Below are 27,710 nucleotides of genomic sequence, written 5' to 3'. Positions count from 1 at the left end.
GGTGATGGCTGCATCACGTGGGGATGCTTCACTGCAGCAGGCTCTGGAAAGCTTGTGAAGGTAGAGGGAAAATGAATGCAGCAAAATACAGGGAAATCCTGGAGGAAACCCAAATGCAGTTTGCCAGAGAACTGCAACTTGAGAGAAGATTTGTTTTCCTGCAAGACAATGATCTGAAGCATAAAGCCAAAGCTACACAGGAATGACTTAAAAACAACAAAGTTAATGTCCTGGAGTGGCCAAGTCGGAGTCCAGATCTCAATCCAATTGAGAATTTGTGGCTGGATTTGAAAAGGATTTGAATCTGTTCACTCACGATCCCTAATGCAATCTCACAGAGCTTGAGCAGTTTTGTAAAGAAGAATGGGGGGAAAATTGCAGTGCCCAGATGTGCAAAGCTGATAGAGACCTATCCACAGAGATTCAAGGCTGTAATTGCTGCTAAAGGTACATCTACTAAATACTGACTTGAAGTTGGGGGGAATACTTGTGCAATCAATTATTTTGTGTTTCATATTTGTCATTAATTTAGATCACTTTCTGTTTTCCCTTTGACATGGAAGAGTCTTTTTCTGTTGATCAGAGTCAAAAAGCCAAATTAAATCCACTGTGATTCAATGTTGTAAAACAATAAAACATGAAAACTTCCAAGGGGGCGAATACTTTTTATAGGCACTGTATTTTATAATTTTACTATTTCCATCATCTCACCAGATCTGATTACTTTTCTATAGTTACTGAGTCAAGGAACTGTACTTAAATTATTTGCATGGAAATTTTATGATTTAAATAGGATAGAGTTACCTTGTTACGATCTAGTTAGTTTGGTACTGGGGTGTAACTTCTATATTGGCCCTCTGCAGAGCTTAACAGACTGCCAGTACATTCATGTAATTTATTGATTGTAACATTACTTTGACTACACTACACCTATCTTTTTCCCAATAGGGAGGGGGATAAGTGGAGAACAAAATAATGTGTTAATCTTACGAACCATCCGTAGACAATTTGAGATTGGAGCCAAATGTCTGTATGTTTTCCTTCCTGGGAAGCATTACAAAGGAAATGTTTTGACACTTTGCATCAAGTTTCCTGCTTTAATCCTTCAATTAAAAAAAAATCCATGTAGAAATGGAGGAGGGTAAGCGGTGGTAGAAATCCTCTGTGGGAATGAAGGGAAAGAAAGGATTATTTCCTCCATCAAACTTTGAGGGACTGAAGTGATACGATTATTTCCTGTATCATCCTTCCAGGTGTTTTTTCTGTCATACTTCCTTCTCCTTTGTGCTTCACACTCTGTGTACTACCCCTACCCCTCCTCCAAGTGGCTGTGGAATTTTAGATTTACCCATGTTTTTTTGTTCTGTGGAATTTCCTTTTGAAGTGGAACAGTAATCTAGCCTTGGACAGGGTGTGTTGTACATGAATTTTGACTTAATTTAGAAAACACTGAATTTCCTATTTGGAAGGACAAGTCCTGCGCATTAAAAATAATTAGAACTCTCGTCCCACCTTGCAAGATCTTTACCTTTTAAAACTGAGCCTCTGAAGCAGGGGTTCCCAACATTTTTGATGCCATGAACCCTTACCATTAACCAAGGGGTCCATAGACCCCAGGTTGGGAAGCCCTGCTCTAAAGCAATTTTTTTTTTTTTTTTTTAATGTGATTGTTAAGTTGGAGTCCTAACAGAGTTAATCAAGTACAGAAAGTTTGTAAAAGTCATTGGTGAAGCTGCACTTGGAGTACTGTGTACAGTTTTTGGTCATCCTATTATAGATTAAATTGGAAAGAATGCAGAGAAAACTTACAAATATTTGACAAGTTGGCCAGGCAAGGTCTTTATTCCTTGGAACGTAGGAGAATAAGGGGCAATCTTGTAGAAGTGTTTAAAATTATGAGAGGCAAAGTTAACGTGGATAGTAACAGTCCTTTCCTCAGGGTAGGGGGAGTCTAAAACTAGGGAGCGTAGGTTGAGGGTGAGAGGGGAAAGATTTAAAAGGGATCTGAGGGGCACCTTTTTCGCATAGAGGGTGGTGAGCATATGGAATGAGCTGCCAGTGGAAGTGGTTGAGGCAGGTTCAACAGTATCATTTAAGAAGTACATAGAACATAGAGGAGTACAGCACAGGAGCAGGCCATTTGTTTCACAATGTTCACATCTAAAAAGCAATCAAAAGCACCCAAACACTAATCCCTCCTACCTACACCATGTCCATATCCCTCCATCTTCCTTACATCCATGTGCCTATCAAAGTGTCTGTTAAAAGCCTACAATGTATTTGCCTCTACCACCTTACTAGGCAGCATATTCCAGGCATCCATGAGTCTGAGTAAAATCTTAACCCTCATATCCCCCTTTGAACCTACCCCCTTTCACCTTCAATGCATTCCCTCTCGTATTTGAAGGGCAAGAATCAAGTGTGACAGTGCAAAAGTGTGTATGGAACCGGAGGAGATAGCAGAGGTACTTAATGAATACTTTGCTTCAGTATTCACCATGGAAAAGGATCTTGGCGATTGTAGAGATAACTTATAGCAGATTGAAAAGGTTGAGCATATAGACATTAAGAAAGAGGATGTGCTGGAGCTTTTGGAAAGCATCAAGTTGGATAAGTCTCCGAGACCGGATGAGATGTACCCCAGGCTACAGTGGGAGGCAAGGGAGGATCTTTGCATCATGAATGGGGACAGGAGAGGTTCTGGAGGATTGGAGGGTTGTAGATGTTGTTCCCTTATTCAAGAAAGGGAGTAGAGATAGCCCAGGAAATTATAGACCAGTGAGTCTTACTTCAGTGGTTGGTAAATTGATGGAAAGGATCCTGAGAGGCAGAATTTATGAACATTTGGAGAGGCATAATATGATTAAGAATAGTCAGCATGGCTTTGTCAAAGGCAGGTTGTGCCTTACGAGCCTGATTGAATTTTTTGAGGATGTGACTATACACATTGATGAAGGTAGAGCAGTAGATGTAGTGTATATGGATTTTAGCAAAGCATTTGATAAGGTACCCCATGCAAGGCTTATTGAGAAAGTAAGGAGGCATGGGATCCAAGGGGACCTTGCTTTGTGGATCCAGAACTGGTTTGCCCACAGAAGGCAAAGAGTGGTTGTAGACAGGTCATATTCTGCATTGAGGTCGGTTACTGGTGGTGTGCCTCAGGGATCTGTTCTGGGACCCCTACTCTTTGTGATTTTTATAAATTACCTGGATGAGGAAGTGGAGGGATGGGTTTGTAAATTTGCTGATGACACAAAGGTTGGGGGTGTTGTGGATAGTGTGGAGGGTTGTTAGAGGTTACAGCAGAACATCGATAGGATGTAAAACTGGGCTGAGAAGTGGCAGGTGGAGTTCAACCCAGGTAAGTGTGAGGTGGTTCATTTTGGTAGGTCAAATATGATGGCAGAATATAGTATTAATGGTAAGACTCTTGGCAGTGTGGAGGATCAGAGGGATCTTGGGGTCCGAGTCGATAGGACACTCAAAACTACTGTGCAGGTTGACTCTGTGGTTAAGAAGGCATACAGTGCGTTGGCCTTCATCAACTGTGGGATTAAGTTTAACAGCTGAGAGGTAATGTTACAGCTATATAGGACCCTGGTCAGTCCCCACTTGCAGTACTGTGCTCAGTTCTGGTCTCCTCACTACAGGAAGGATGTGGAAACTATAGAAAGGGTGCAGAGGAGATTTGCAAGGATGTTGCCTGGATTGGGGAGCATGCCCTATGAGAATAGGTTGAGTGAACTCAGCCTTTTCTCCTTGGAGTGGCGGAGGATGAGAGGGGACTTGATAGAGTTGTATAAGATGATGAGAGGCATTGATCGTGCGGATAGTCAGAGGCTTTTTCCCAGGGCTGAAATGGCTAACACGAGAGGGCACAGTATTAAGGTGCTTGGAAGTAGGTACAGAGGAGATGTCAGGGGTAAGTTGCTTTTTTTTTTTTTTTTTTTTTACGCGGAGAGTGGTGAGTGTGTGGAATGGGCTGCCAGAGACAGTGGTGGAGGTGGATACGATATGGTCTTTTAAGAGACTCCTGGATAGGTGCATGGAGCTTAGAAGAGGGTTATGGGTAATCCTAGGTAATTTCTAAAGGGAGGGGAGGAGAAGACGCAGTGTGCACAGCTGCTCCGAAATGATATCGTATTTGTAAGTAGGATGCCGTGCACAATCCTGATTTGATGGAGACAGATGTGAGAAGCACAGAGGAATATCTGGAGAAACATCTGAAATGCCCGCTTCGCTGCCGCTGCTACTGTGTGATTGAGAATCTCCGGAGGGGAAGGCCCCAAATCCTTGGCTTTGCCTATTGCCTGTTGCTGGGGCTGGGGTCGAAGCGGTCAGCAGAGATTGTGCTCAGAGTCAGAGGGCTGGTCGGAGGCTCGAAGTTTTCGGATGGACTCAAGAGTCAGCTGTGGTCAGGTGCTTCCAGGTGCTGCATCGGCAAGTTTGCGGCGCTGGAGGTTCATGGCAGGGAGAGTTTTTCTTCCTTCTACCGTCTGCATGAGGTAGATGTTGGGACTTTCGAGAAACTTTCAGTCTTTTTTTTTAACCGTGCCCATGGTCTGTTCTTTATCAAATTATGGTATTGCTTCGCACTGTTGTAACTATATGTTATAATTATGTGGTTTTTGTCAGTTTTTTTAGTCTTGGTTTGTCTTGTGTTTCTGTGATATTATTCTGGAGGAACATTTATCATTTCTTAATGCATGCATTACTAAATGACAATAAAAGAGGACTGTGTGTCCTCATAATCTAAAAAAAGGTAAGTACATGTTCGGCACAGCATTGTGGGCTGAAGGGCCTGTACTGTTCTGTAGGTTTTCTATGTTTCTATGGTATTAGACATTTCAGCCCTGGGAAACACATGCTTTCTGTCCACTCTACCAATGCATTGCATAATCTTGTAAACCTCTATCAGATCACCCCTCATCTTCTGGCACTCCAGAGAAAACAACCCAAGCTTATCCAGCCTCTTGTGATAGCACTTTAAGTGTGTGGAGGGACGGGAATTAGATATGGATCCAAATACAATAAATTGGGACCAGTTAGATGGGCACTGTGGTTGGCATGGGCTAATTGAGCTGAAGGGCTTGTATCTGAAGGATCTGTATTACTCTATGATAGAGCTTGGCCCACAGAGTAAATGCCAACCATAAAGCACCCTTTTGCATCAATCCTATTTTATTTACCCAGGTTACTACAATTGTCTCTTCTTACCCACCACTCAGATTCTGGCACTCACCAACACACTAGACCTGATTTACAGTTATTAATTAACTTTTTTAACTGGCATATGAAAGGACCTGGAGTACCTGAGGATAATCCACATGGTCACAGATTGAGTGAACTTCACAAATATAGCACTAGAGGTTATGATTCAACCCAAGTCGGTGAAACTGGGAGGGTCTGCTGCCTCACACTTCAACTTATAATATCTTGGGGTTTGAAAGTTTTTACTAATATTAAAATTTACCTAAAATGTATCTATCCAATATATGCTGGAAGTTGAAGCTTTTAAAATATACTTTCAAAATGCTGGAGGAACTCAGCAGGCCAGGCAGCATCTATGGATGTAGACTGTACTCTTTTCCATAGATGCTGCCTGGCCTGCTGAGTTCCTCTAGCATTTTGTGTGTGTTGCTTGGATTTCCAGCATCTGCAGATTTTCTCCTTGTTTTTAAAATATACATTAGCTTTTATTGTGTTTGGTCATTACTGCTGTGAATTATTATATGTATCAGGGTTATACTGGTAAGTTCTCATTTTTGTTCCTGTTACTGGATTCCAAATTCCAAAAATACAGGGCTTTAAGATTACAATGATTGGGTATTTTTTATATCATCACAACTGCCCAGCTCCTGTCAGTTTCATAAATAAATGTGAATTGCAGGAAATATTGTGTTACAATATTTTGACAACTGAGTTTTTTTTAGTTCTTTTGTTCCAATGATAGCTTATAATTACAGACAAAGATCTTCCAACAAGGCATTCAGAAATAATGCGAAGTTGCTTGCAAACTTTTGTTGTTTTGCAAATTGTTCCTGAGGTTCAATCTTAAAGATTTTCAGTTACACGTTTCCCACGTCTCAATGGCTTGCTGATTGGCAATATTGTGAATTACCACAAAGGTAGATGGGTGACAGAAGAATTGATGGTATGAAAGGGCAAAATTGGGAGAATATGTTTCAGGGGAAAATAAGTGATAATTAGATGGTTTTGAGGGTTAGGATGGGGTTCTGGGCTCACAGCTGCTACTGAAGTTAAAAGGAAACAAGAGAAATGATGAGGGTGAGAGGAGACTTGATTCAAGTATGTGAGATCCCAAGGAGTCTTCATTGGTGTCACAAGAGGGGTTGACCTATTTGCTGGCCAAAAGCCGCTTCCACTGTGTCAGTCATTGATTGGCCCGTTTAAAAGTTGCGGCCACTCTTTCCCATTGGTTGGCTTGTGTGCCACCACACCGATTTCCAGTTTTGGGCACCTTGGGGGTTGTAAGAATAGCACATGAGGGAGGCTTGGTCTCTCTCTTTCCTTAATCCCCAAGTTAATTTCAGACTGGGATAACGACTAGAGCTGAAGAATCATTGGGAAAGTATGCTCCAGACGTGCACTCTTAGCTAAGTATATGTAAGTTGAATGTTTAGTTTCGCAGTTCGTGTAACTTTAGGGGACAGATGTTTGGTTGAATCTTTTACTGCTTGTAATTAAATGATTAGTATGCTTATTCGTAATTTCTGTGTTCTGTCTCTCTTGCCAAACCCGCGAACCTGCTTCCACATTACAATTGGATCAATGTAAAGAGGATGTTTCTGAATGGGGGGAATCTAAACCTGAGAGACACTGTTTAAAAATAAGGATCCTGTATTTAGGAAAGCGAAGTAAAAATTTATTTGCACAGGTCTTTCAAACACTTTCATAAAAAGCAGTAGAATAATCTTACATTGGGGGTAGATGCAAGTGGGATGAGGTTACTGCAGGCTGATGGGTACGAAGAGTTGAAGATTAGATTACATCATCTGTGATCTTGCTAAATGGCAAAGCAGTCTCAAAGCTGAATGGCCTGTGCCAACTTCTAATTCATTTAGTTTACATTTGTACGAGGACATGGATGGTTTCTCATGCATATCCAGACTCAGCACAAATTTGGGCTGCTATCTCTTGTTTATCAGATTCCTAGAGTTGCTATTTATCAAATGAATATGTAACTCATGACCGCCATTAGGAATGCAGAAGCCATGGTGCTAAGGCATGCTTTCTGAACAGATGTTGTGTTACGAAAAAGACCAATTTGATATGCAGCAAGGGAACAGAAACATTGACAAGTGTGCTATAGGAATGAAAAGATGGTATATAACTGTGAAGGGGAGACAAATGTTTATATTTAGTCTAGTAATGTTAAAAGGCATAAGAAGAGTTTAAAAACTGCTTGCTTGAATGGGGAAAATTTTTTTAGTATATCCCTGTATTTCATATTGATAGAACAATACAGCACAGAAACCAGTAGGAACCTTACTGAAATCAAGAAGGTAGAGAGCTGGAAATAGAGGGTTGTCTTTCTCACTGGAGGTCTATAAACTAGTGGTGTGCTGCAGGGATTGGTGCTGGATCCACTGTTATTTGTCACTTGTATCAACGATATGGATGATAATGTGGTAAACTGAATCAGCAAATTTGTAGATGACACCATGATTAGTGGCATGGTGGATAGTGAGGAAAGCTATCAAAGCTTGAAGCGGGCTTTGGGCCAGCTGAGAAAATGGGCTGAAAAATGGCAGATGGAATTTAATGCAGACAAGTGTGAGTTGTTGCACTTTGGGAGGACAGACCAGGATAGGATTTGCATGGCAAGTGGCAGGGCATTGACGATTGAGGTAGAATAGAGGGATCTGGGAATACAGACCCATAATGTATTGAAAATGTGTTGCGGGTAGATAAGGCGTTTAAGAGAGGTTTTGGCACATTAGCCTCATAAATCAGAGCACGGAGTCCAGGAGTTGAGATGTTTTGTTGAAGTTGTATAAGATGTTGGTGAGGTCAAATTTGTAGTGTTGTCTGCAGTTCTGGTTACCTACCTACAGGAAAGTTATCAATAAGGTTGAAAGAGTACAGAGAAAATTTACAAGGATGATCCTGGGACCTGAGGACCTGATTTGTAGGGAAAGGATGAATAGGTTCAGATTTTATTCCTTGGAGCGCAAGAGAATGAGGGGATTTTATATAGAGAGATACAGAATTGTAATGAATATAGTTAGGATAAATACATGCAGGCTTCTCCCCCTGAGATTGGGTGAGACTAGAACTGAGGTCATAGGTTAAGGATGAAAGGTGAAAAATTTAAGGGGAACCTGAGGGGAACTTCTCCACTCAGAGGACAGTGCGAGTGTGCAACAAGCTGCCAGAGGAACTGCTGAATGTGAGTTCCATTGTAACACTTAAGAGATGTTTGGATGGGTAATGGATGACAAAGGTATAGAGGACTATGGTCTGGGTGTAGGTAAATTGGACGAGGCAAAAATGGGTTGACATGGACTAGGTGGGCTGAATATACTGTTTCGGTGGTGTAGTTCTCTTTATGTCTTATGGTCTTCTAACTGTAGATTCTATAGAAGATCGTTGATTTTAGTCAGAGTGAATCCCCTCTGCACCTTCTCCAGCACAACCACATCCTAGGACATGATTATCCCACGACGTTGAACTTCAAAGTCACTACGTAATCAGCATCAGAATAGTATTACACTGTATATAGCAATTATCATCTGTACAAAAACTCACATTTGTCTTACCATATGGATCGTATAAAATATTAAAATCCTAACATTGTACAAGTCTGCTCACGTGTTAAATTGTCATATAAAATGTGATTTTTTTTTCTGTCCCAGTCCATCAATTACTTTGCCTCTACTGCTGAGTACCGAGTAAGGTATACGTAACTCTTGGACAGATTATGCTCCGTACAGCGATTAAGTATTGGACTGTCATGGACGTTGCGGTTCTAAATTACGTTTTGGCTTAATTAGCTCGTCCTAAATTTAAAGCTTTAAATCACCGTAGCATTTCCATTACTTCACTATCTTAAATCAAACTATTGCATTTAAAAAAAGAGCAAAAGGAGATTATTACTATACAAATTTTGTACAGTATAGCCAAGTAAAAAGTATTAACACTACATGGGTCCTTATTATAGACCTGTTACTATGAGTACAATTCGTGAAGATGGAGAAAGTCGCCATCTTCGTGCTGGTCCGACTCTCATTGCCATGGTAACTCCCTGCTTTTCTAAAAGCAGATGCTCTGTTTGCGTTCTCTCTCTAGGCCTGCTACATTACAATACGTACAGCTGTTCATTTTTTTTTGTTTTATTGTCCTGCCGTCTCTTGCCCCTCCCTATCAGTAAATTTCATTGACCAACAGCACCCACTCAAATTACTGTTTAAACATATTTTACTTGGCGAAGAACCATCGTACCTGAATGTGCTACTTCAATACCACACCTTTTTGTTAGCTCCAATGCATACCATAATGTGAACCCAACGTTGCTTGCATCCAATTCCAGACATTCTGATCCCAATAATCTCCAATTCTGCATTCATCTTGAGGGGGTCTGTTCCACTGTGAACCACGCCACACGGTTAAAGTCGCGATGAGTCGTGATTACAATTGATTTTACAATCTGTTTGAGGATATTAATGAACACTCCTGCAGTTCCTTTAATTTCCATGCCCAAGCTTGAAGAATCAGAATCTTTGAGGCATCAAAAGCTTTACTTGATCCAACAGGATCGGAATAGTGAGGCGAGAACACAATACGGTACTGGAGAGAAAACTAGTAAATAGCACTTCAGTCACCTCCAGACGTCTCGATAGACGCGTCGGATTTATGAAGACGTGTCCCCGCCATTCATGACTGACTGAAACGTTTAAGGTACGAGCCTGGAAAGATGAATCGAGTCCGAACAGTGACACCTGGCGTGGGAGGCGCCAAAATATTTCTCTGCTACGTTTACGATTTGTTGACATGCCCTGAGCCAGGGTGCCCGCGGTTGTGCTGTTTGCTGTTCCTCTGGCATGCTCCATGGTGTTCTGTTTTATACCCAGCGATTGGATACAAGGTGAGTTAGGTTATTGTGATTGGTTCGTTTGAGTCGATAGCTGCTTATTTTACATGCCCCGATCCACCCATAACAGAAACTGATACTTGCCATGAGTTTGGATCTTTCGTACAATATATCGTGAGGTGTTTTTTAAAAAAAAGATCTTTGGGTGCTGCTCTTCCTTTGCTTTGATATCATTGCTGTCTGCACGTAAGGTGAGATGCTCTGAGTTTAGCTTTGAATTGTGAGCATTTTTTCCTATTATTTTTGTTACTTTTGTTGTTATGTTTTTAAACAGACGCCATTTTGCACCGAGGTATTAATTGTGCGGCATTATCCTTCAATGAAGCATCTTTCTGAGCAAGTTCACGAGTGTACGCGAGCAGCTAGATAGAATAATTTTAATTTTTGTCTAAGACAATTTAAATTTGTTTCAGCGACTTTTTTCATTAGAGCAATATTCCTACCTTGTTCTGATGTTCAGCCTTTTTCTATAAACTTCCACGTACTTTCTGTAAATATAGCATTCATACTTGATTGCATTCAGCAAGACAGCATATTGGAGCTCTTGCTGTTGCATTGCATCTGTTACCCTTTGCATTGGCTGTGGAGCAGCTTTTTTTTTGTTTTGAACAATTGCAGTGTCCTTAAACAATGAACTTTAGCGGTTGTTACTGGTCTGGGCACGGTAGTGTTCCTTTGTGCGTAAATTTCATTTATTAAGGGAAAAAAATGTTTGTGCATTGTTTGCGAATGTGCTGTTTCGGAGCTAGTTGTAACTGGGCTGGTCAGTAGGGGGGTCTCCTTTGTTTCGTTTTCTTTTGTGTTGTCAGCCTCCTGCTGTCTGGAAAGGAGGATGGGGGGCAGGGAGGCTTATTCTTGCGTGTTTGTTGTCATCGAACTGCTGATTTAAATACATCTTCCTTGTGGGATTTGAACTCTCTATTTCCAAAATGCAGTAGTCCGGATTTAGTGTGTGTGGGGGGGGGGAGGGTGGAAACAATCTGTAGGTATTATAAAGGTAAATTTCAGGAAGCACCAATAGCGAGGCCCCCTAAATGGTAGTTCTATTTAAATATATAGTTTTCGTGAAGATTTCACTAATAATGTAAGGCTTCGAATACGTTTCCCAGTCGCAAATTACGTCCTTTGACTGTCAAGATTTACATTTATTGCATGATGCAAATTGTGGTCCCTCAATACATCGGAATACCTCAATGCTTCAAAATATTTCTCATTTACTGCTTTTAAAGCGTGGAATTTAGTGTCTTTTATTCCTAAGAGTGGAATCTCAGCAAAATCGAACAACATGAATAACTGAGCAACTGTAGGCGTGAGGTGCGCCAAAACTACCCATTTTCCACAAATCCTATACTGATTTTTGATTCAGCTGAACTCTTTAGACCTCACCCACAAACTGTCCACGCCCCCATGTTAAAACTGCGCGAGTGGATCAATACGCTGGCTCAGGTTAGCTCTGAATGCATTAACTTGCAAAAAGCGTACCAAACAAGCAAGTACTTTTTTAAAATCATAACGCTTACTAAGAAAAGTATTTTAATAATTGTACACTAATGTTATAGTAAATTTAATATCTTTGCTTCTATTGAACAATTCAAGATTTGGTTAACTGGTTTCTGTTATGTTACTTTAAAAATTAAATAAAAACTGAAGATGCTGGTAATATGTACAAAAAAAACATAAATTACCTGATGAAATATCATTGACTATGGTTCTTCAGAAGCCACATAACCTGTCAAATGTTTCCAGGCTGTTTTGTTTTTGTTTCACTTATATTAATGGAATCAGGTTTAATAGCACCAGCATATGTTGTGAAATCTGTTGTCTTTCCAGCAGCAGTAGAATGCAATACATAATAATAGGAAAAAACAAATGAATTACAATGTGTGTATATGTATATTAAATAGTTAAAGTAAGTAGTGCAAAAAAAACAGAATTAAAAAAAAGTAGTGAGGTTGTGTTCATGGGTTCAGTGTCCGTTTAGAAATTGGATGCCAGAGGGGAAGAAGTTGTTCCTGAATTGTTGAATGTGTGGCTTCAGGCTCCTGTTCCTCCTTCCTGATGGTAAAAATGAGAAGAGGGCATGCCCTGGGTGGTGGTGGTTGGGGGGGGGGGGGGGTTAGTCTCCTACAATGTATTGAAGGTATTTATTTTAAAATTCCTGCTTTTGCAGCTGCAGTGCTGATGTTGTAGTTAATTACTACTCTTAAAAGCACAAAGGAATGTTTTCCTATTGTTTAAAGAAAACAATTTCCTCACTGCAAGGTTTTATCATCATTAAGATGAATTGTGGAAACATAGGCTGTCTTCTTAATCAAGCATGCTATTTATATGTTCCCTGATACTTTGAGTTTTTCTAATACAGTTGCAAGAAAAAGTTTGCGAACCCTTTGCGATTTCCTGTTTTTCTGCATTAATTGTTCATAAAATGTGGTCTGATCTTCATCTAAGTCACAATAATAGACGAACACAATCTGCCTAAACTAATAACACACAATTGTACTACTTCTAGTCAATACTGAGTTTTCAGTATTGTACTAAACACTCAGTCTAGGTTCAAAAATTATGTGAACCTCTGGGGTTCATGTGAACCATCTGCAAAAGCTATTTGGAGTCGGGTGTTCCAGTCAATGAGATGTGAGTGGAAGGTGTGGCCTTTAGAAGTGTCCTGCCCTATATTAAAAAAAAGACACACAAGCTCAGGTTACTGACAAAGCCTGCTCTTCTCAAGAAAGATCTGTTTATGTGCACCATGTCTCGATCAAACAACTTCCACAGGACCTCAGAAGAATTGTAGAGATGCATGAAACTGGAAAAGGCTACAGAAGCATTTCTAAATACCTGAATATTCATGTTAGTCCACATCCAGAGAAGAAGAATTTCAGAGTTGTATACTTTGATAATAAAATGAACCTTTGAGTAAGTAAAAATGAAGGAATTTCAGTACTGTTGCTACACTACCTAGGAGTGAGTGTCCTGCAAAGGTCGCACCAAGAGCACAATGTGCAATGCTAAAAAGACGTGAAAAAGAATGCAAGGGTAACAACAAAAGACCTGCAGAAATCTCTGAAGTCTCTGTTCATGTGTCCACTATAAGAAAAAGACTGAACAAGAATGGTGTTCATGGAAGGGCACCACAGAAGAAACCACTGCTCTCCGAAACAAACATTGCTGCACATCACAGATTTGCAAAAGACCACCTGGATATTCGGCAATGCTTCTGGGACAATGTTCTGTGGTCATTGAGACAAAAGTTGAACTTTTTGACAGAAGTGTATGCCTCTATGTTTGGAAGAAAATGGGCACCGCACACAGATACCAAAGTCTCACCCCACCTGTGAAGCGGCTGCTTTGCTGCCTAGGGGCCTGGACAGCTTGCAGTCATTGAGGGAACAATGAATTCAAAGTTGTATCAAGGCATTTTACAGGAGAATATCAGGGTAGTGGACCATCACCTGAAGCTTAATAGAAGTTAGATGATGCAACAAGATAATGATCCAAGTAAATCAACAGCAGAATGGTTTAAAAAGAAGAAAATTTGTGTTTTGGAATAGACAAATCAAAATCAGACCTTAACCCAATTGAGATGCTTTGGCATGACCTGTTAATGCACGTATCCCAAAAATATTGATGAACTGGAACAGTTTTGTATGAAGGAATGGCCTAAAATTCCTCCTTGCCTTTGTGTAAGTCCGATCAGCAGCTACCAGAAATGTTTGGTGGAGGTTATTGCTGCTAAAGGAGGTTCTACCAGTTATTAAATACAAGGGTTCACATCCTTTTCCCAGCTTGGACTGTGAATGATCAAACAATGTGTTCAATAAAGACATGAAAAGTACAATTGTTTGTGTGTTGTTAGTTCAGGCAGATTGTGTTTGCAGAAATAAAATAAAGTAGTGAGGTAGTGTTCATGGGTTTAATGTCCATTTCGAAATCGGATGGCAGAGGAGAAGAAGCTGTTTCTGAATTGCTGAGTGAGTGCCTTCAGACTTCTGTACCTCTTTCCTGATAGTAGCAATGAGATGAGGGCATGTCCTGGGTGGTGGGAGATCCTTAATGATGGACATTGCCTTTCTGAGGCACTGATTCTTGATGATGTCTTGGATACTGCAGAGGCTAGTACCAATGATGGAGTTGACTAATTTCACCACTCTCTGCAGTTTACTTCAATCCTGTGCAGTAGCCCCTCCATACCAGATGGTGATGCAGCCAGTCAGAATGCTCTCCACAGTACATTTGCAGAAGTTGTCTTGCTGCCTTTATAGCTGCATCAATATGTTGGACCTAGGTTAGGTCCTCAGAGATATTGACACCCAGAAACTTCAAACTGCCTACTCTCTCTACTTCTGATTCCTTGATGAGGATTAGTGTGCATTCCTCATTGTGCCCTTTCTGAAGTCCACTATCAGCTCTTTGGTCTTTCTCACCAATGTATGTAAACATAAGATGCACTCCACTGTAGTTGGGTAACACTCCCTAGGAGCATTTGTATGTGAATGCTAAAATGTACTGCTGTGGTAGGGTTTGTTTAGAACTCTCAACTTCAATAATTGTCTTTTCTTTTCATTTCTTGTCATTCACTCAATTCATATAACCATATAACAATTACAGCACGGAAACAGGCCATCTCGGCCCTTCTAGTCCGGGCCGAACTCTTACCCTATCCTAGTCCCACCGACCTGCACTCATCCCATAACCTTCCATTCCTTTCCTGTCCATATATCTATCCAATTTAACTTTAAATGACAACATAGAACCTGTCTCAACCATTTCTGCTGGAAGCTCATTCCACACAGCTACCATTCTCTGAGTAAAGAAGTTCCCCCTCATGTTACCCTAAACTTTTGTCCTCTAATTCTCAACCCATGTCTTCTTGTTTGAACCTTCCCCACTCTCAATGGAAAAAGTCTAACCACGTCAACTCTATCAATCCCCCTCATAATTTTAAACACCTCTATCAAGTCCCCCCTCAACCTTCTATGCTCCAAAAAGTAAAGACCTAACTTGTTCAACCTTTCTCTATAACTTGGGAGATGAAACCCAGGCAATATTTTAGTAAACCTCCTTTGTACTCTCTTAATTTTATTGCCATCTTTCCTATAATTCGGTGACCAGAACTGTACACAATACTCCAGATTTGGCCTTACCAATGCCTTATACAAATTCAACATTACATCCCAACTCCTATACTCAATACTCTGATTAATAAAGGCCAGCAAACCAAAAGCTTTCTTCACCACCCTATCCACATGAGATTCCATCTTCAGGGAGCTATGCACCATTATTCCTAGATCCCTCTGTTCTAAAGCATTCTTTAATGCCCTGCCATTTACCGTGTATGTCCTATTTTGATTAGTCCTACCAAAATGTAGCACCTCACATTTTTCAGCATTAAACTCCATCTGCCATCTTTCAGCCCACTCTTCTAACTGGCCTAAATCTCTCTGCAAGTTTTGAAAACTTACCTCATCATCCACAACACCACCTATCTTAGTATCATCTGCATACTTACTAATCCAATTTACCACCCCATCATCCAGATCAGTAATATATATTAAAAACAACATTGGACCCAGTACAGATCCCTGAGGCACACCGCTACACACCGTCCTCCAATCTGACACACAGTTATCCACCACTACTCTCTGGCGTCTCCCATCTAGCCACTGCTGAATCCATTTTACTACTTCCATATTAATGCCTAATGATTGAACCTTCCTAACTAACCTTCCGTGTGGAACCTTGTCAAAGGCCTTACTGAAGTCCATATAGACAACATCCACAGTTTTACCCTCGTCAACTTTCTTAGTAACCTCATCAAAAAATGCAATAAGGTTTGTCGAACATGACCTTCCACGCCTTCCACGCACAAATCCATGTTGACTGTTCCTAATCAGATCCTGTCTATCCAGAAAATTATATATACCATCTCCAAGAATACTTTCCATCAATTTACCCACCACTGGTATCAAACTCACAGGCCAATAATTGCCAGGTTTACTCTTAGAACCCTTTTTAAACAATGGAACCACATGAACAATACGCCAATCCTCCGGCACCATTCCCGTTTCTAAGGACATTTGAAATATTTCTGTCAGAGCCCTTGCTATTTCTACACTAACTTCCCTCAAAGTCCTAGGGAATATCTTGTCCAGACCCGGAGACTTATCCACTTTTATATTCCTTAAAAGTGCCAGTACTTCATCACCATAAATTGTTCTCACTGTTGTAGTCAGCTTCCAAATGTGTCTCATTCTGTTATGTAGGAAAGCTCTTGTAACAGCTTTGATCAATATATTCATCATTGTACAGCAAAACCCTGTTTGGTTTATTTCTCAACCAATATCATAAAACAAAGATCTAGATGAGTACGCATTAGCAACATACTTCCCTTCAGCTGAGGAATTAAAAACTGGAGGAGAGTTTTTAAAGTAATTGGTTGAAGGATTTTACAGGAGATGAGGAATTTTTTAATATATATATTTAGTCAGTGTTGAGCTCTGAAACTCATTTCCAGAAAAGGTAGTGGTGGGAGAAATTTTCATGTTTTAAAAAAGAATGCTTGAAAAGGTACCTAAAAGAATTGTGACCTTCGTGGCTGTAGATATAATATTTGGAAGTGAGATTAGGTTGGTTAGTTCAAAGGATGGCATGAGTAATCTTTGTTAGTTTTCTAAGAGATGATCTGTGGTCTAATGTAAGATGGACAAAGCTTTTATATTTCAAATATCATTTTGAACTTTTCTGAAGTATGATCTTTTGGTATTTAAATCAACATTATTATTACATATGAACATGAATTAACCAGTAAAACGATTTTTAAACAGTTTACCAGTTATACTGAATTATTAAAGGAAGAGAAGTCCGTGATGTGTACTATTAAAAGTACCATATTGAGTATGAGGGGCAGAAGGGTGCAAGTAAGGCAGTTTTATTTTGAACTAGGAATTCAAGATTGTTCAGTGTCATTTCCATTATACGAGTGTAAAGGAGAACGAAAAAATTACTACTCCGGGTCCAATGCGGCTTCAAAAAAATACTGAGATAAAGACCACAATTTAAAAAACACAATAAATATAAATACATAAGATGGCTTATATACTTTGATTATATGTGCATAAAGTGACACTAGTGTTTGTAGGTATGGTGATTCTGACAGGAAATGATAAAGCCATGGGGGTGGGGTTAGTGGGTGGAAGTGTTGAACACCTTTACTGGTTGGGGAAGGTAACTGTTTTGGAATCTGGTGGTCCTGCTGTGGATGCTACAAAGCCGGCCCTCTGATGGGAGAAAGAACTGGATGGGTAGGATCCTTTGTGATATTGCTGGCTGTTTTTTTGCCACCTTTCTGTATACATATCTTGATGGTGGGTAGGCTGGTGCCAGAGTTGTATTGGGCAGTGTTGACCAACTGTTGTGCAGCCATTCTTTCCTCTGCATTGCAGTTTCTGGACCATGCACTGATGCAGCATGTTAAGAGGCTCTCTACTGCACATGTAAAAGGCTGTGTATCGTCCAGCTCTTGATGTTTGAGGAGTTTCTGTACTGGGGTTGTTGTTAATTACTAAAATCAGTATATCAGGTGCTTAGAATTTAGGGCTATGCAGAGGTCATAGAGACAGCGTCTGAGGTCTGCATTGAACCTCCAATCACAGGTACAGAAGGAGCAGCTCGCCCGGTTGGGCCACTGTATCACCCTGCTGAGCTGCACTGATATGTGACGCATGCAATTTTTTTTTTACCTTTGTTACATTAAAGTTGAATTGTATTTTTAGAATAACAAACATTGAAAGTGATGTAACAAAACTAAAATACATTGCAACATAGTTTCTGGTGTCAACCTCCCCGGGTGAGCTTGTCTCAACATAAACCACCAACACCATTAACATCTACAATGATAGACATGGAAAGGTCACTTCCTTAGCTGGGTGAGAAAGTACTGAGGACACGCGTCAAGATGATTACAAAATAGTGTGGGTGATATTGCAGATGAACTTGTTTACAAAACTAACTTTCATAACTATTTTCCCCTTAAACTGGAATCTTTCAATCCTTGGAATTTTTCAGTTTTTATCAATTGTTGAAATGAATTTACGATATATTGTCAAGGTTTTGTTATTAAAATCCTGGATTTGGAAGGCGGGGAGTGAGGTTTACTCATCTGCAAGAACTGTGGATGAGGCTTGCAACTGTCAAAGTGCAAATTCACTTTCGTGAACTTCAGTTCTGAATGCTATTTGCTTGCTTTTATTGTTTGCACATTTTGTTTTTTTTCTGTACATTTTGTGCGTTTGGCAGTCTTTTTAATGGGTTCTATTGGTTTTCTCTGTTTTGTAGCTGCCTGTAAGACAATGAATCTCACGGTTTTATAAAGTCTACATACTTTGATGATAAATGTACTTTGACTTTTGGTGAGAGTTCATATTCAGATGGTCCTGTGGAATTGCAATGTAAAAGCAGCTTTGGTGCTTCGAATTAAAGGGTGCCAATTGAAAGGTGAAGGTTCTGGTGAATTGTGAAACACCTGATGGAGTAGTTGGAGTAGGGAAAGCAAAATGACATTGATGTGCAGATACACAACTAACGATGGTTGAACCTCCACATAGGTCTGTAAGATAAATGGAATTCTTTGTTTTGAATCTATGCGTGTAAAAAATACACAAGGAGATATAGAGATCGGGACAGGATCTGTATTCAATTGGGGAGGAGGGTTATTTACCATTTTGGCCATCCCATTGCAGGCTGTAAATAAAGATATTCTGCAGTTGCTGGGAATCTTGAGCAGCACACAATAAGCTGGAGGAAATCAGCAGGTCAGGCAGTATCTATGGACAGGAATAAATAGCAGACATTTCTGGCAGAGACCCTTCATCTGGACTGGAAAGGAAGCAGAGACATAAGTCTGGGAATTGACTCAGTCTTTGACCTATCCCTTTTTGAACCAATTGATCAAAGAGATTATGTCCTGGTTATGGAGAGATACAACTCAGAAGTGGCACTTTGTTCCAGGACTCTGTGCTGACCATCAAATGTATGAATCCTACATTAACTCCATGCTTTGTTCTCCCACATACTGATCAGCTGGCAAAACTCTACCGTTCGCCTGCACACTAGGAACAATTCTACAGTGGCCAGTGTACTGTTTACTAATCCGTGTGTCTTTGCGATGTGGAAGGAGGCCAGAGCCCTCAGAAGAAATCCCCACAATCATGAGGAGACCATGCGATGTTCACACAGACAGCTGGACTGAACCTGTATTCTTGGCACTGAGGCAGCAAATGGGCCATTGTGTTGCCCCGCAGATCTGCACTGTGATGCATATTGGTTCCGTTCTGTAATTCATTGCATTGCCGCTCACATTAAAATTAATTTGTATTTAGAAACAGTAACATATATTGAAAGTGATGCAAAACTAAGGCATATTGCAACATAGTTTCCGGTGTCAACTCTACCGTGAGAGAAAACCTTAACAGAACGCCTTTAAAATTTTACATTAATAGACGTAGAAAGATTTCTCCAGCTTGATGAGGAAGTTTTGAGACACATGTTAAGATGATTACAAAGCATGAATGATATTGCTGGGATAGTAACTTATTCTCAAAAGTAACTTGCAGAACTATTTTCCTCTTAAACAGGAGTCTTTCAATTCTTGTTTTTTTTTAAAGCGGTTTTTAAAATGTGTTTATGGAAATATCACCAAGATTTGGTTATTAAAATGATGGGGTGGGGGGGGTGTGGGTGGTTCATACTCAGATGGTACTGAGGAATTGCAACATAAAAGTAGCTTTGGTGATTTCCTGAGTGTTTTTTTCCAGTTAAGTTTGCATCATTTTAGTAGAATATTTGAAAGCTTTTGATGTCTTGCAAGGCTTCTGTTAGGACCAAAGGGTTCAAATAATATAGTAAGAAGTTTCATTCTTGGTTAAACAATTTTGTCACTTAAACCACTATTATGTTACCATTCTTAGTTGTAAACTTTCCAGACCTCCAGAATGCCAGTGTTTATAGTACTCATTGAGATGTATGGTAACGTACCCTGGGTTAATTTCTCTGTTTAGAATTTCCTCCTCCTGTCATTGTCTTAATTTTTTGGGGCTTTTGTGTTTCCTTAGCGACTGCCTTATTAATATTATTGCTGTACAATGCATATTTTTTGATAATTTTTTTAAAAAAGAAACTGAATAATTGTCATTGGATTGAATGTGAAAAGCTTCCACTTTGAAATTGGCTAACCTCAAAACATCACTTATTGTCTGGCTATGAATTTTGAACTTTTATGAAAATTTCATGGTTAATGTAAAGCTTGTGTTTGTTAAACTTCTCGGGCTTCTGTACTAAAAATTAACAAATGAAGTCTATATGGTAATTTTATGTAAAACAGTGGATTGTGGTTAATTGGGACACATCTGGACCAGTACATTTTGGCCTAATTAAATAGCTACCCCAATTAGCTGGAATTTCGTGGAAATAGTTAAGATATGTTTTAAAAAAAAGACGTTGTTCAACTGAGTAACAAATTATGTGTTTAAATGAAATGCAGAACCAAGTAGAACACTATTAATACTACTACCCAGTACTATAAAACTGTGTTAGTTCCTAATAGTTATCAAAAGAAGAATTCAGTGTCTTCTTTTGACTGACTGTAAATGAATAAAGTCAGTGCAGACACCTTGTGTAGATAATGGACTGCCTTCATACGATGCTATTGACAATTGCGTCCTCCAAATCTTCATTTTCATTGAAACATTCAAGATGATTATCAGTACCCTCAAATTATTCATAGATCCTAACTCATTGAGATAGTGAAATGTTTCATTTTCACTCACAGCAGTTTCTGGCATCTCCAAGCCTAAATGCTTAAAACCACACTGAGCAAAATAGTTCTGAATTGTCTTGCTGTTCATTTCTTGCCAACTGTTAGTGACAAAAAAAAATCACTGCTTTTTAAAAACAAGCACATGCATCGGACGCTATTTAAAAACTGTTCGTTCTAAGCACTGTGTCGTGTGACAGCCACACAAGTGCATGCATCTGACGCTAGTTAGAAACTGTTCAGCAGTAGTCACTTAATTGAGCAGCATGGTGTCCCAAATAAACGAAGGGAACCTTAGCTATTTTCTTAGTTAGGCTTTGTTCTTTAAGAGTTGTTAAATTGTTAAATTTCTACCAATGTACCGTGGAGCTGCATTACCGTCTGGTGTGGGGAACCACTGCACAGGATAGAAATAAGCCGCAGAGAGTTGTGAACTCAGTCAGCTCCATCATGGGCACTCGCCTCCATTGTATTCAGGACATCTTCAAGGAGTAATGACTCAAATAGGCGGCATCCATCATTAAAGACTCCCATCATCCAGAACATGCCCTCTTCTCATTGCTACCAACAAGAAAAGGTGCAGGAGCTTGAAAACACTCAACAATTTGGGAATAGTTTCTTCCCTTCTGCCATCAGATTTCTGAATGGACGTTGTACTCGTGAACACTACATCACTTTTTTTTCTCTTTGCACTATTTATTTATACAGTTTTCATTATTGTATATTGCACAACAAGAAATTTCACAACATATGCCAGTGATGTTAATTCTGATTCTGATATTTTGTAATAAGTGGCTGCCCCAATTAACTGGAATCCACTGTTGTGGTCTCTTATACTTTATACTGTTTTCTATTGACTGAACTTTTTTACGAGATGATTGCTGGTGAAAATGATGTATTATAAATTTCTAAAGCCATTATAAATTGTAGGTTGCTAATTTTAAGTAATTTTAAAGTACCCTTCATTAGGAAATCTGTTGTATAGAAGTGTCATAAATTGTTGAGATGCTAATGCACCAGTGGATGCCTGTCAGCTCCTGTTAATACAAGTACCCATTGTGAACTGTAGTCATTCAACAATATGCTGTGTGTCTTGATACAAATGACATTTTATGTTGCTATTGAATTGCACTAGAGGACTAGAGCCTTCTGATTAATTTTAATAGGACAATTTGAGGGGAGACCTTACTGAGGTTGGTAAAATTAAGGGGTGTAAATGGGATAAATGGTCAGAATCCTTTTCCCAGGGCAGGTGGGTCTAGAAAGCACAAGTTTAAGGTGTGAGGAGAGAAATTAAAGACTTAACAGGTAAATTTCAACAGATTAACAAACTGCCAAAAGAGATAGTAGAGGTGGGTGCAATTACAGTCTTTTAAAAGGCATTTGGACAGGTGCGTGGTTAGAAAAGCGGTGGAGTGTTACAGACCTGATGAACAAATGGGATTACGGGTAGACGTCATGGTAGGCATGGACAAAGTGGGTTTGTTTCTGTGCTGTACAGTTCCGTAATTAACAAGCATCTTTCAGTTCTGCAGTTTAGGAAAGATCTCAGGCGAATACTAACAGTGTATTTTTACCACAATTTTAGTGCAATCAGAATGGGTTTAGATTTGACTTGCTTTGTGCTCACGCAAAATAATTAAATTCACTTTCTCAGTGTGGGCCTCATAACCAATTTATACCAGTTTAAGTTTAACTTAAGTGTCAAAGCCCCTTCTTACCAACACTACAGTTTGAATGCAGTGTAATGCAAGAGAGTTTTATGGCTTTTCTAAGATGCAGGTACTAGTACCATTGAATATATTTTATCGCATACTACTAGGTGTAATTACTGTGTTCAAATACCTTTATGTGAAGGTGGCATACAACAGTAACGATTGGATACCATTCCTTTTTTGTTATGTGATAGGTGAAAAGCTTCAAGTATGCACATCTGATGAATTCTTTTGCACTTGCAAACCCACTATCCTTTCTTAGTTGTACTCCCATCATTCTGTAATGTTTGGTAAAGATTTAGAAAATACTTGTGCTTTGGACAAAAGAGACTGGGGCATAAAAGGAAAACTTTCCGTGTTCCTCCTCAAATTGGAATAAATTCTAGCAGATGAGACCTCTGCATTCTTCCTTTGCTCCTAAACACCACCAGTGTGTTTTCTGTTCTTCCTGATCTGAGCTGCCACTTGACTTGGAATTTGGAATTTCTCCTGAATCTAGAATTCACTAAAAAGGAGTGGTAGCAAGTCTTGTCCAACCCAAAGGATTGACTAAGCAATGGACTGTACACGTGACCTTCAACATTGTCCAATGGATTCAGTACTGTCCTCTCCATTGTTCCTAAATATTGACCCAGCAGTATCTCCAACACACCCAGGCCAGTGAAACATTCTGCCGACACCCAGCAACCACTCCTGACATTGACACAGTTTCATTCAAGATTCAATTATTTTCAAAGGATGTATAAATAATACAGCCTTGAGATTTGCTTGCTCACAGGTAGTCACAAAGTGAGAAACCAAAAATAACCCAATTAAAGAAAAAAAATAAAAGTTTTAAAAAAACAAAAGATTAACACTGTGTACAAGAGAAAGAAAAAAATACAAATCATGCAACAATTGTAGCTAACAACAGCATTCAGAACCAAAAATGAGTTCTCAGATCTGACCCTCAGAGTAGGCCCAAAGCCTTGCTTATCAGTTCATCATATTAGTAGGCATGGAGCACGGCAGCCAGGGCAACCTTCATAGCCTCAGCTCCATGGAAATGACCATCGCGGAGAATGAGCAAAATCGGCTGGTCCCAACCAACACCCTGTCTTTTCTGTCTATCTGGGCCAGCATTTAAATTGACCCAATGAGAGAACAGCGAAGGGCTCCGGCGCCCTGGAGAGAGGTGTGAAGATGGTGGAGAGCGTGCAAAATTGACTCTCAACTCTCTGGGCCGGCAATTGTCTAAACTGCATATTGTACCTCAGGATCTAGGTACCGGGCCTAGTCCATGCCGCCCAGCGACTCGCTCTAGTGATATTCTTTGCTCCTTGAAGCTCTTCTTGATGTTCCATCCCTTGGGAAGCTTTATTCAGTGTTGCATGTCCTGAAATAATTTTATACTTGTTACTGTAATCATTATTTGGATATTTTCACCACCGCACCCCCGCCCCCCCAGCCTTTAACCTACTGCTACCTTGCATCATTGCTAAACTCCCTGTCAATCAGGAATTCCTTATCATTTTGAACACTATTTTCAAAACCATGCGCTCTAGTCTCAAGAAAGACTAAGAGAAAAAATGTTTTATTCAAATTGTATAAACCTTAGGAAGACTGGATTGTGGAGGAATTTGAGCATAAAAAAAGGCCAAATACAGAGCTGGTAGAGCAGTGCTAGCAATGGGTGACGGGCATGATGTGAGCCAATAGGAGTGGGGTGGAAAGATTTTGCTATTGCTTTCTCTGCAGAACCTACTCTTTCCTTGGCATTACAGGGGCTGCAAAGTAAAGAGCCATCAGGACTTTCACAAAGGCTACTGAGCAAGCCTCCAGATGGCTATAGACCAAGAGGTGTGACCTGTGGACCAGTGCTGCTGGACACCGACCTGGAACTAATCAACCCTGGCTGAGTCGCTTGGGCGAGGGTGTCTGATGTTGAAAGACCCGCTCACCGCAGGTTACATTCTGCTGATGTGTCCCAGTGTATCTTAGGATGTATCTCAGCATCAGTCATTCTTGTAAAATAAAAATAAACAGCATCATGAGATATCACTTTTTAACAAAGTGTTATCTTTAGTAAAGGTCATAATCTATGGCAGCAAAATAGCTTATTCCTTGAAAATATGTATGACTTTTGCAGTGATGTGAAATCCATATTGGTGTAATGTTGATGGTATACTTGTGTTTTAATGCCAGCCTATTTGATCTTTTTGCAATTCATCTCCAATGTCATTAAGATTAAGCAGATGTGCTGAAGTCTTTATCTGCCATCAGCAGATTATTTCTGCAGCTTTTGTTTCGATTGATCTACAGCAACTCAGTAAGATCTCTCCCCATGCCTTGCCCTCTGTTCCTCTTCAACAGCTGTTATTCAGTATGGACAGAGGAAAATGTTTACTGGAACTTTTGGTCAATTATTCTGACCAGCATGCTATTAAAGCTGGTATATAAACATTAGATAAAATGGTATTTCCTTTGGCAAGTTTCAAAGCTCAAGAATCAAGCCTGTTTTTAATGCTGTAGATCTTTTCATCTTGATCAATAGTTGAAGGGTAGGCCACCTGTTTTTGCAGTTCTTACCCTGTTAGAATGAATGATCTGAAGAGCCCCTGATACTCATCCTCTTCATGGGAAGAAATCACTCCAAAGAATGAGGTAGTGTATAACATCTTGTAGTTACTTGCAGTCATATGCGTACACAACACAAAATATTAACAATTTGAGCACCACGTCACATTTAATAATATGAGTAATAATATGATATTACACCGGAAATGCAAAATATTGGAGGTATTTAGAGCAGCTCAGGCAACGTGTACAGAGAGAGAAAAGGAGTTATCTTTTAGGTTAGTGATCATCGGGGGATTGGTGTGTGGAACAATCAGATTGCCTGCAAAAGGGTTGGAGTCCTAGAGAATGTAGGCAACAAATCCAGTTATTGCTAACTAAAGGTTTTTGATGATTGTCGATTGGTTCTTTCTAATCTTCTTGCTCCTCTGTGAATTAAAATTTGCTTGTTTTCGTACTTTTCCTGTTATGACGTCATTGACCTGAAATATTAGTGAGATTCCACCTGACTTGCTGAATGATCCCTGCTTTTATTTCTGACTGCATGCTGTTATGGGTATGTTCATTTCCCTTGTGTCAGGGGTTTCACATCTTTTTATAACGTGTATTCGATACATTACATTGATACGTTGCTTTTGTTTTATTCTGCATATATTGCAGTCAGATAATGTTTCTGATTTCGTTGTTTACTATAATATACAATCTAATATATTGTAATATAATTTAATAATATTATAGTGCCTTCTCAGATTGAGAGATACCTCTGCATTTACCATTCTGTTAGTGCCATTCTCAAGTCAGGGAACTAAAATGTAAGTAACGCTGTTGCTCTCCCCTCTCACTGTGGCAGGAGTGCTACAGTGTTAGAGAGAGAGGGAGCCTGTGACATGTCGAACTGTCGGGTGAACAGTGGTTTTTGATCGACTCTAGATCATGGTCTCTTTGGGAGCTTTGCTATTGCTTGCGTGGCAGATGGTGGTGGCTGATGCTTTTGCTGAGGCAGGTGGGGGAGGGTTGATGCTTATCTGCTTGGGTGTGGGAGGGGGAGGGCCGGCTTTGGGGGTTCTGACATTTTCCTGGCATTCATTCCTTGGTGTTTTTCTTCTGTTTCTTGAATGTCTATGGAGTGTAAGAATTCCTCTGATATTAAATGGAACCATTGAACTGGAGGGCCAAATTGTCTGTTGATTTTCACTGAAAATAAGTGAATGGGAAATGGTCATAAATGTTATCGCTCTTCTGGGTCTAACCAGCTTGGATGAAAAATTGAGAATGAATAATAGTTGGGGTAATATTTTCTACGGTTGAGCAATTGTTTTGTAAGTGTTTTTATTTTTAAATTATCTGATCTCGGTGCATGCTATTAAGGGCATCTTCGTTTCCTTTGTGTCAGAGGTTTCACATCTTTTTATAACGTGTATTTGATGCATTACATTTATACATTGCTCTTGTTTTATTCTTTTGGTTTTGCATTAGTTGGGGCCCTTCAAAAGTATCACCACAGGTTGGGGAACTTTTGTCCCAAATTCCAAAGTTTATCACAAACTCTTCCAAAAAAAAAAATTGTAGTCTTTTCAGTTTAAAGTATATTGATACATTACAAAAGCAAAAAGTATTAGTATGCCAATAAATACAATAAAGGCAAGCAGACAGAAATTTGAAAGCCTTAGCAATATGTCAGAATTGGGGCCCTCCGTTGTCGGAGGCTGAGTATGGGTATTGCGTCCTGGCTGTCTGTGTGATGTGTGGGCCAGGGCATTACGGTGCGGAGAGCAAGCCGTTGCTCATGTAGCAGGCTCCCCCTCTCCATGCAGCTGATGAATCCAAAGGAATGGCAAATACTGATACAGTTTGGCACCAGTGGTGTCACAGGAGTTGCCAGCCACCGTTGAACTTAATGTACGACTACCTTAGGGACTCCAGTTCTGGATTTTTCCTCTGGGTTTGCTCCCAAAGCCTTCCCCATTAGTCTGTATAGAGGCAAGGCAGTGGAAGTTTCAGATCCGAGCTTTCCTTCTAGATGAACTGCTAACCACAGCTGATGAGCCCCATCTGCCTGAAGTCACTGGTTTTATGGCACCAGTAATCTGCCTTTTCCCCCTCCTGTAAGTAGAAATGGTTACACCGGGCTTAGTATAAGCCACATGTGAAGACATGGAGCTGGACTTGCTTGTCAGAGGCTATTTGAGACACACACCATTGGGAGCATTTAATAGGTAGTGAGTGCTTATCCCGGCTGCCAACCCCAGCTATAACCTATGTATGACCTATGTATATCAAGATACTACCAATAATTCTAATTGAAATATTGGTAAACTTCCAAGCAGAGCTATGAGACTGACCTCCCACATTTGGAGGTAAAATGACTGAGCAATGTAAGCTCACTAACTTGGAAAGAAAATGCTTTTAAGTATTGATCTTCATGCACAAGATGATATATTTGCAGACTGTTAACACTGAATGATCTTTCAAAGTGAATAGCAAGACATATTGACATAGGACACTGGCAGGTGAA

The 27,710-nt window shown here is 39.9% G+C and overlaps 1 protein-coding gene and 1 long non-coding RNA gene across 20 annotated transcripts in view; one reads left to right on the top strand and one right to left on the bottom strand.

The window, feature by feature from the left end:
- Positions 1 to 10,309, bottom strand: part of LOC140190196 (uncharacterized) — a 32,594-nt gene extending 22,285 nt beyond the window's left edge. For 3 of the 6 annotated variants that reach the window (XR_011883546.1, XR_011883543.1, XR_011883542.1), the window contains exon 1: positions 9,466 to 10,309. This is a non-coding gene — a long non-coding RNA (uncharacterized lncRNA). The remainder of the gene's footprint in view (positions 1 to 9,465) is intronic. The other 3 variants (XR_011883544.1, XR_011883547.1, XR_011883545.1) reach the window with 2 other exon arrangements.
- Positions 1 to 27,710, top strand: part of LOC140190195 (protein 4.1-like) — a 159,115-nt gene that overhangs the window by 16,026 nt on the left and 115,379 nt on the right. For 5 of the 14 annotated variants that reach the window (XM_072246728.1, XM_072246715.1, XM_072246723.1 and 2 more), the window contains exon 1: positions 10,005 to 10,108. The exons of 2 other annotated variants lie outside the window; for them this stretch is intronic. In XM_072246728.1, the coding sequence (XP_072102829.1) occupies positions 10,065 to 10,108 (44 nt within the window). In that variant the 5' untranslated portion in view covers positions 10,005 to 10,064. Of the gene's footprint in view, positions 1 to 10,003; positions 10,109 to 10,175; positions 10,306 to 27,710 lie in introns of those variants that run through there. 7 more of the 14 variants (XM_072246729.1, XM_072246722.1, XM_072246724.1 and 4 more) reach the window with 4 other exon arrangements.

The sequence above is a fragment of the Mobula birostris genome, chromosome 29 (genome assembly GCF_030028105.1).
Source record: "Mobula birostris isolate sMobBir1 chromosome 29, sMobBir1.hap1, whole genome shotgun sequence".
Taxonomy (NCBI): Eukaryota; Metazoa; Chordata; class Chondrichthyes; order Myliobatiformes; family Myliobatidae; genus Mobula; species Mobula birostris.
Note: the sequence above shows the minus strand (reverse complement) of the source record. Positions and strands in the feature narration are given on the sequence as shown.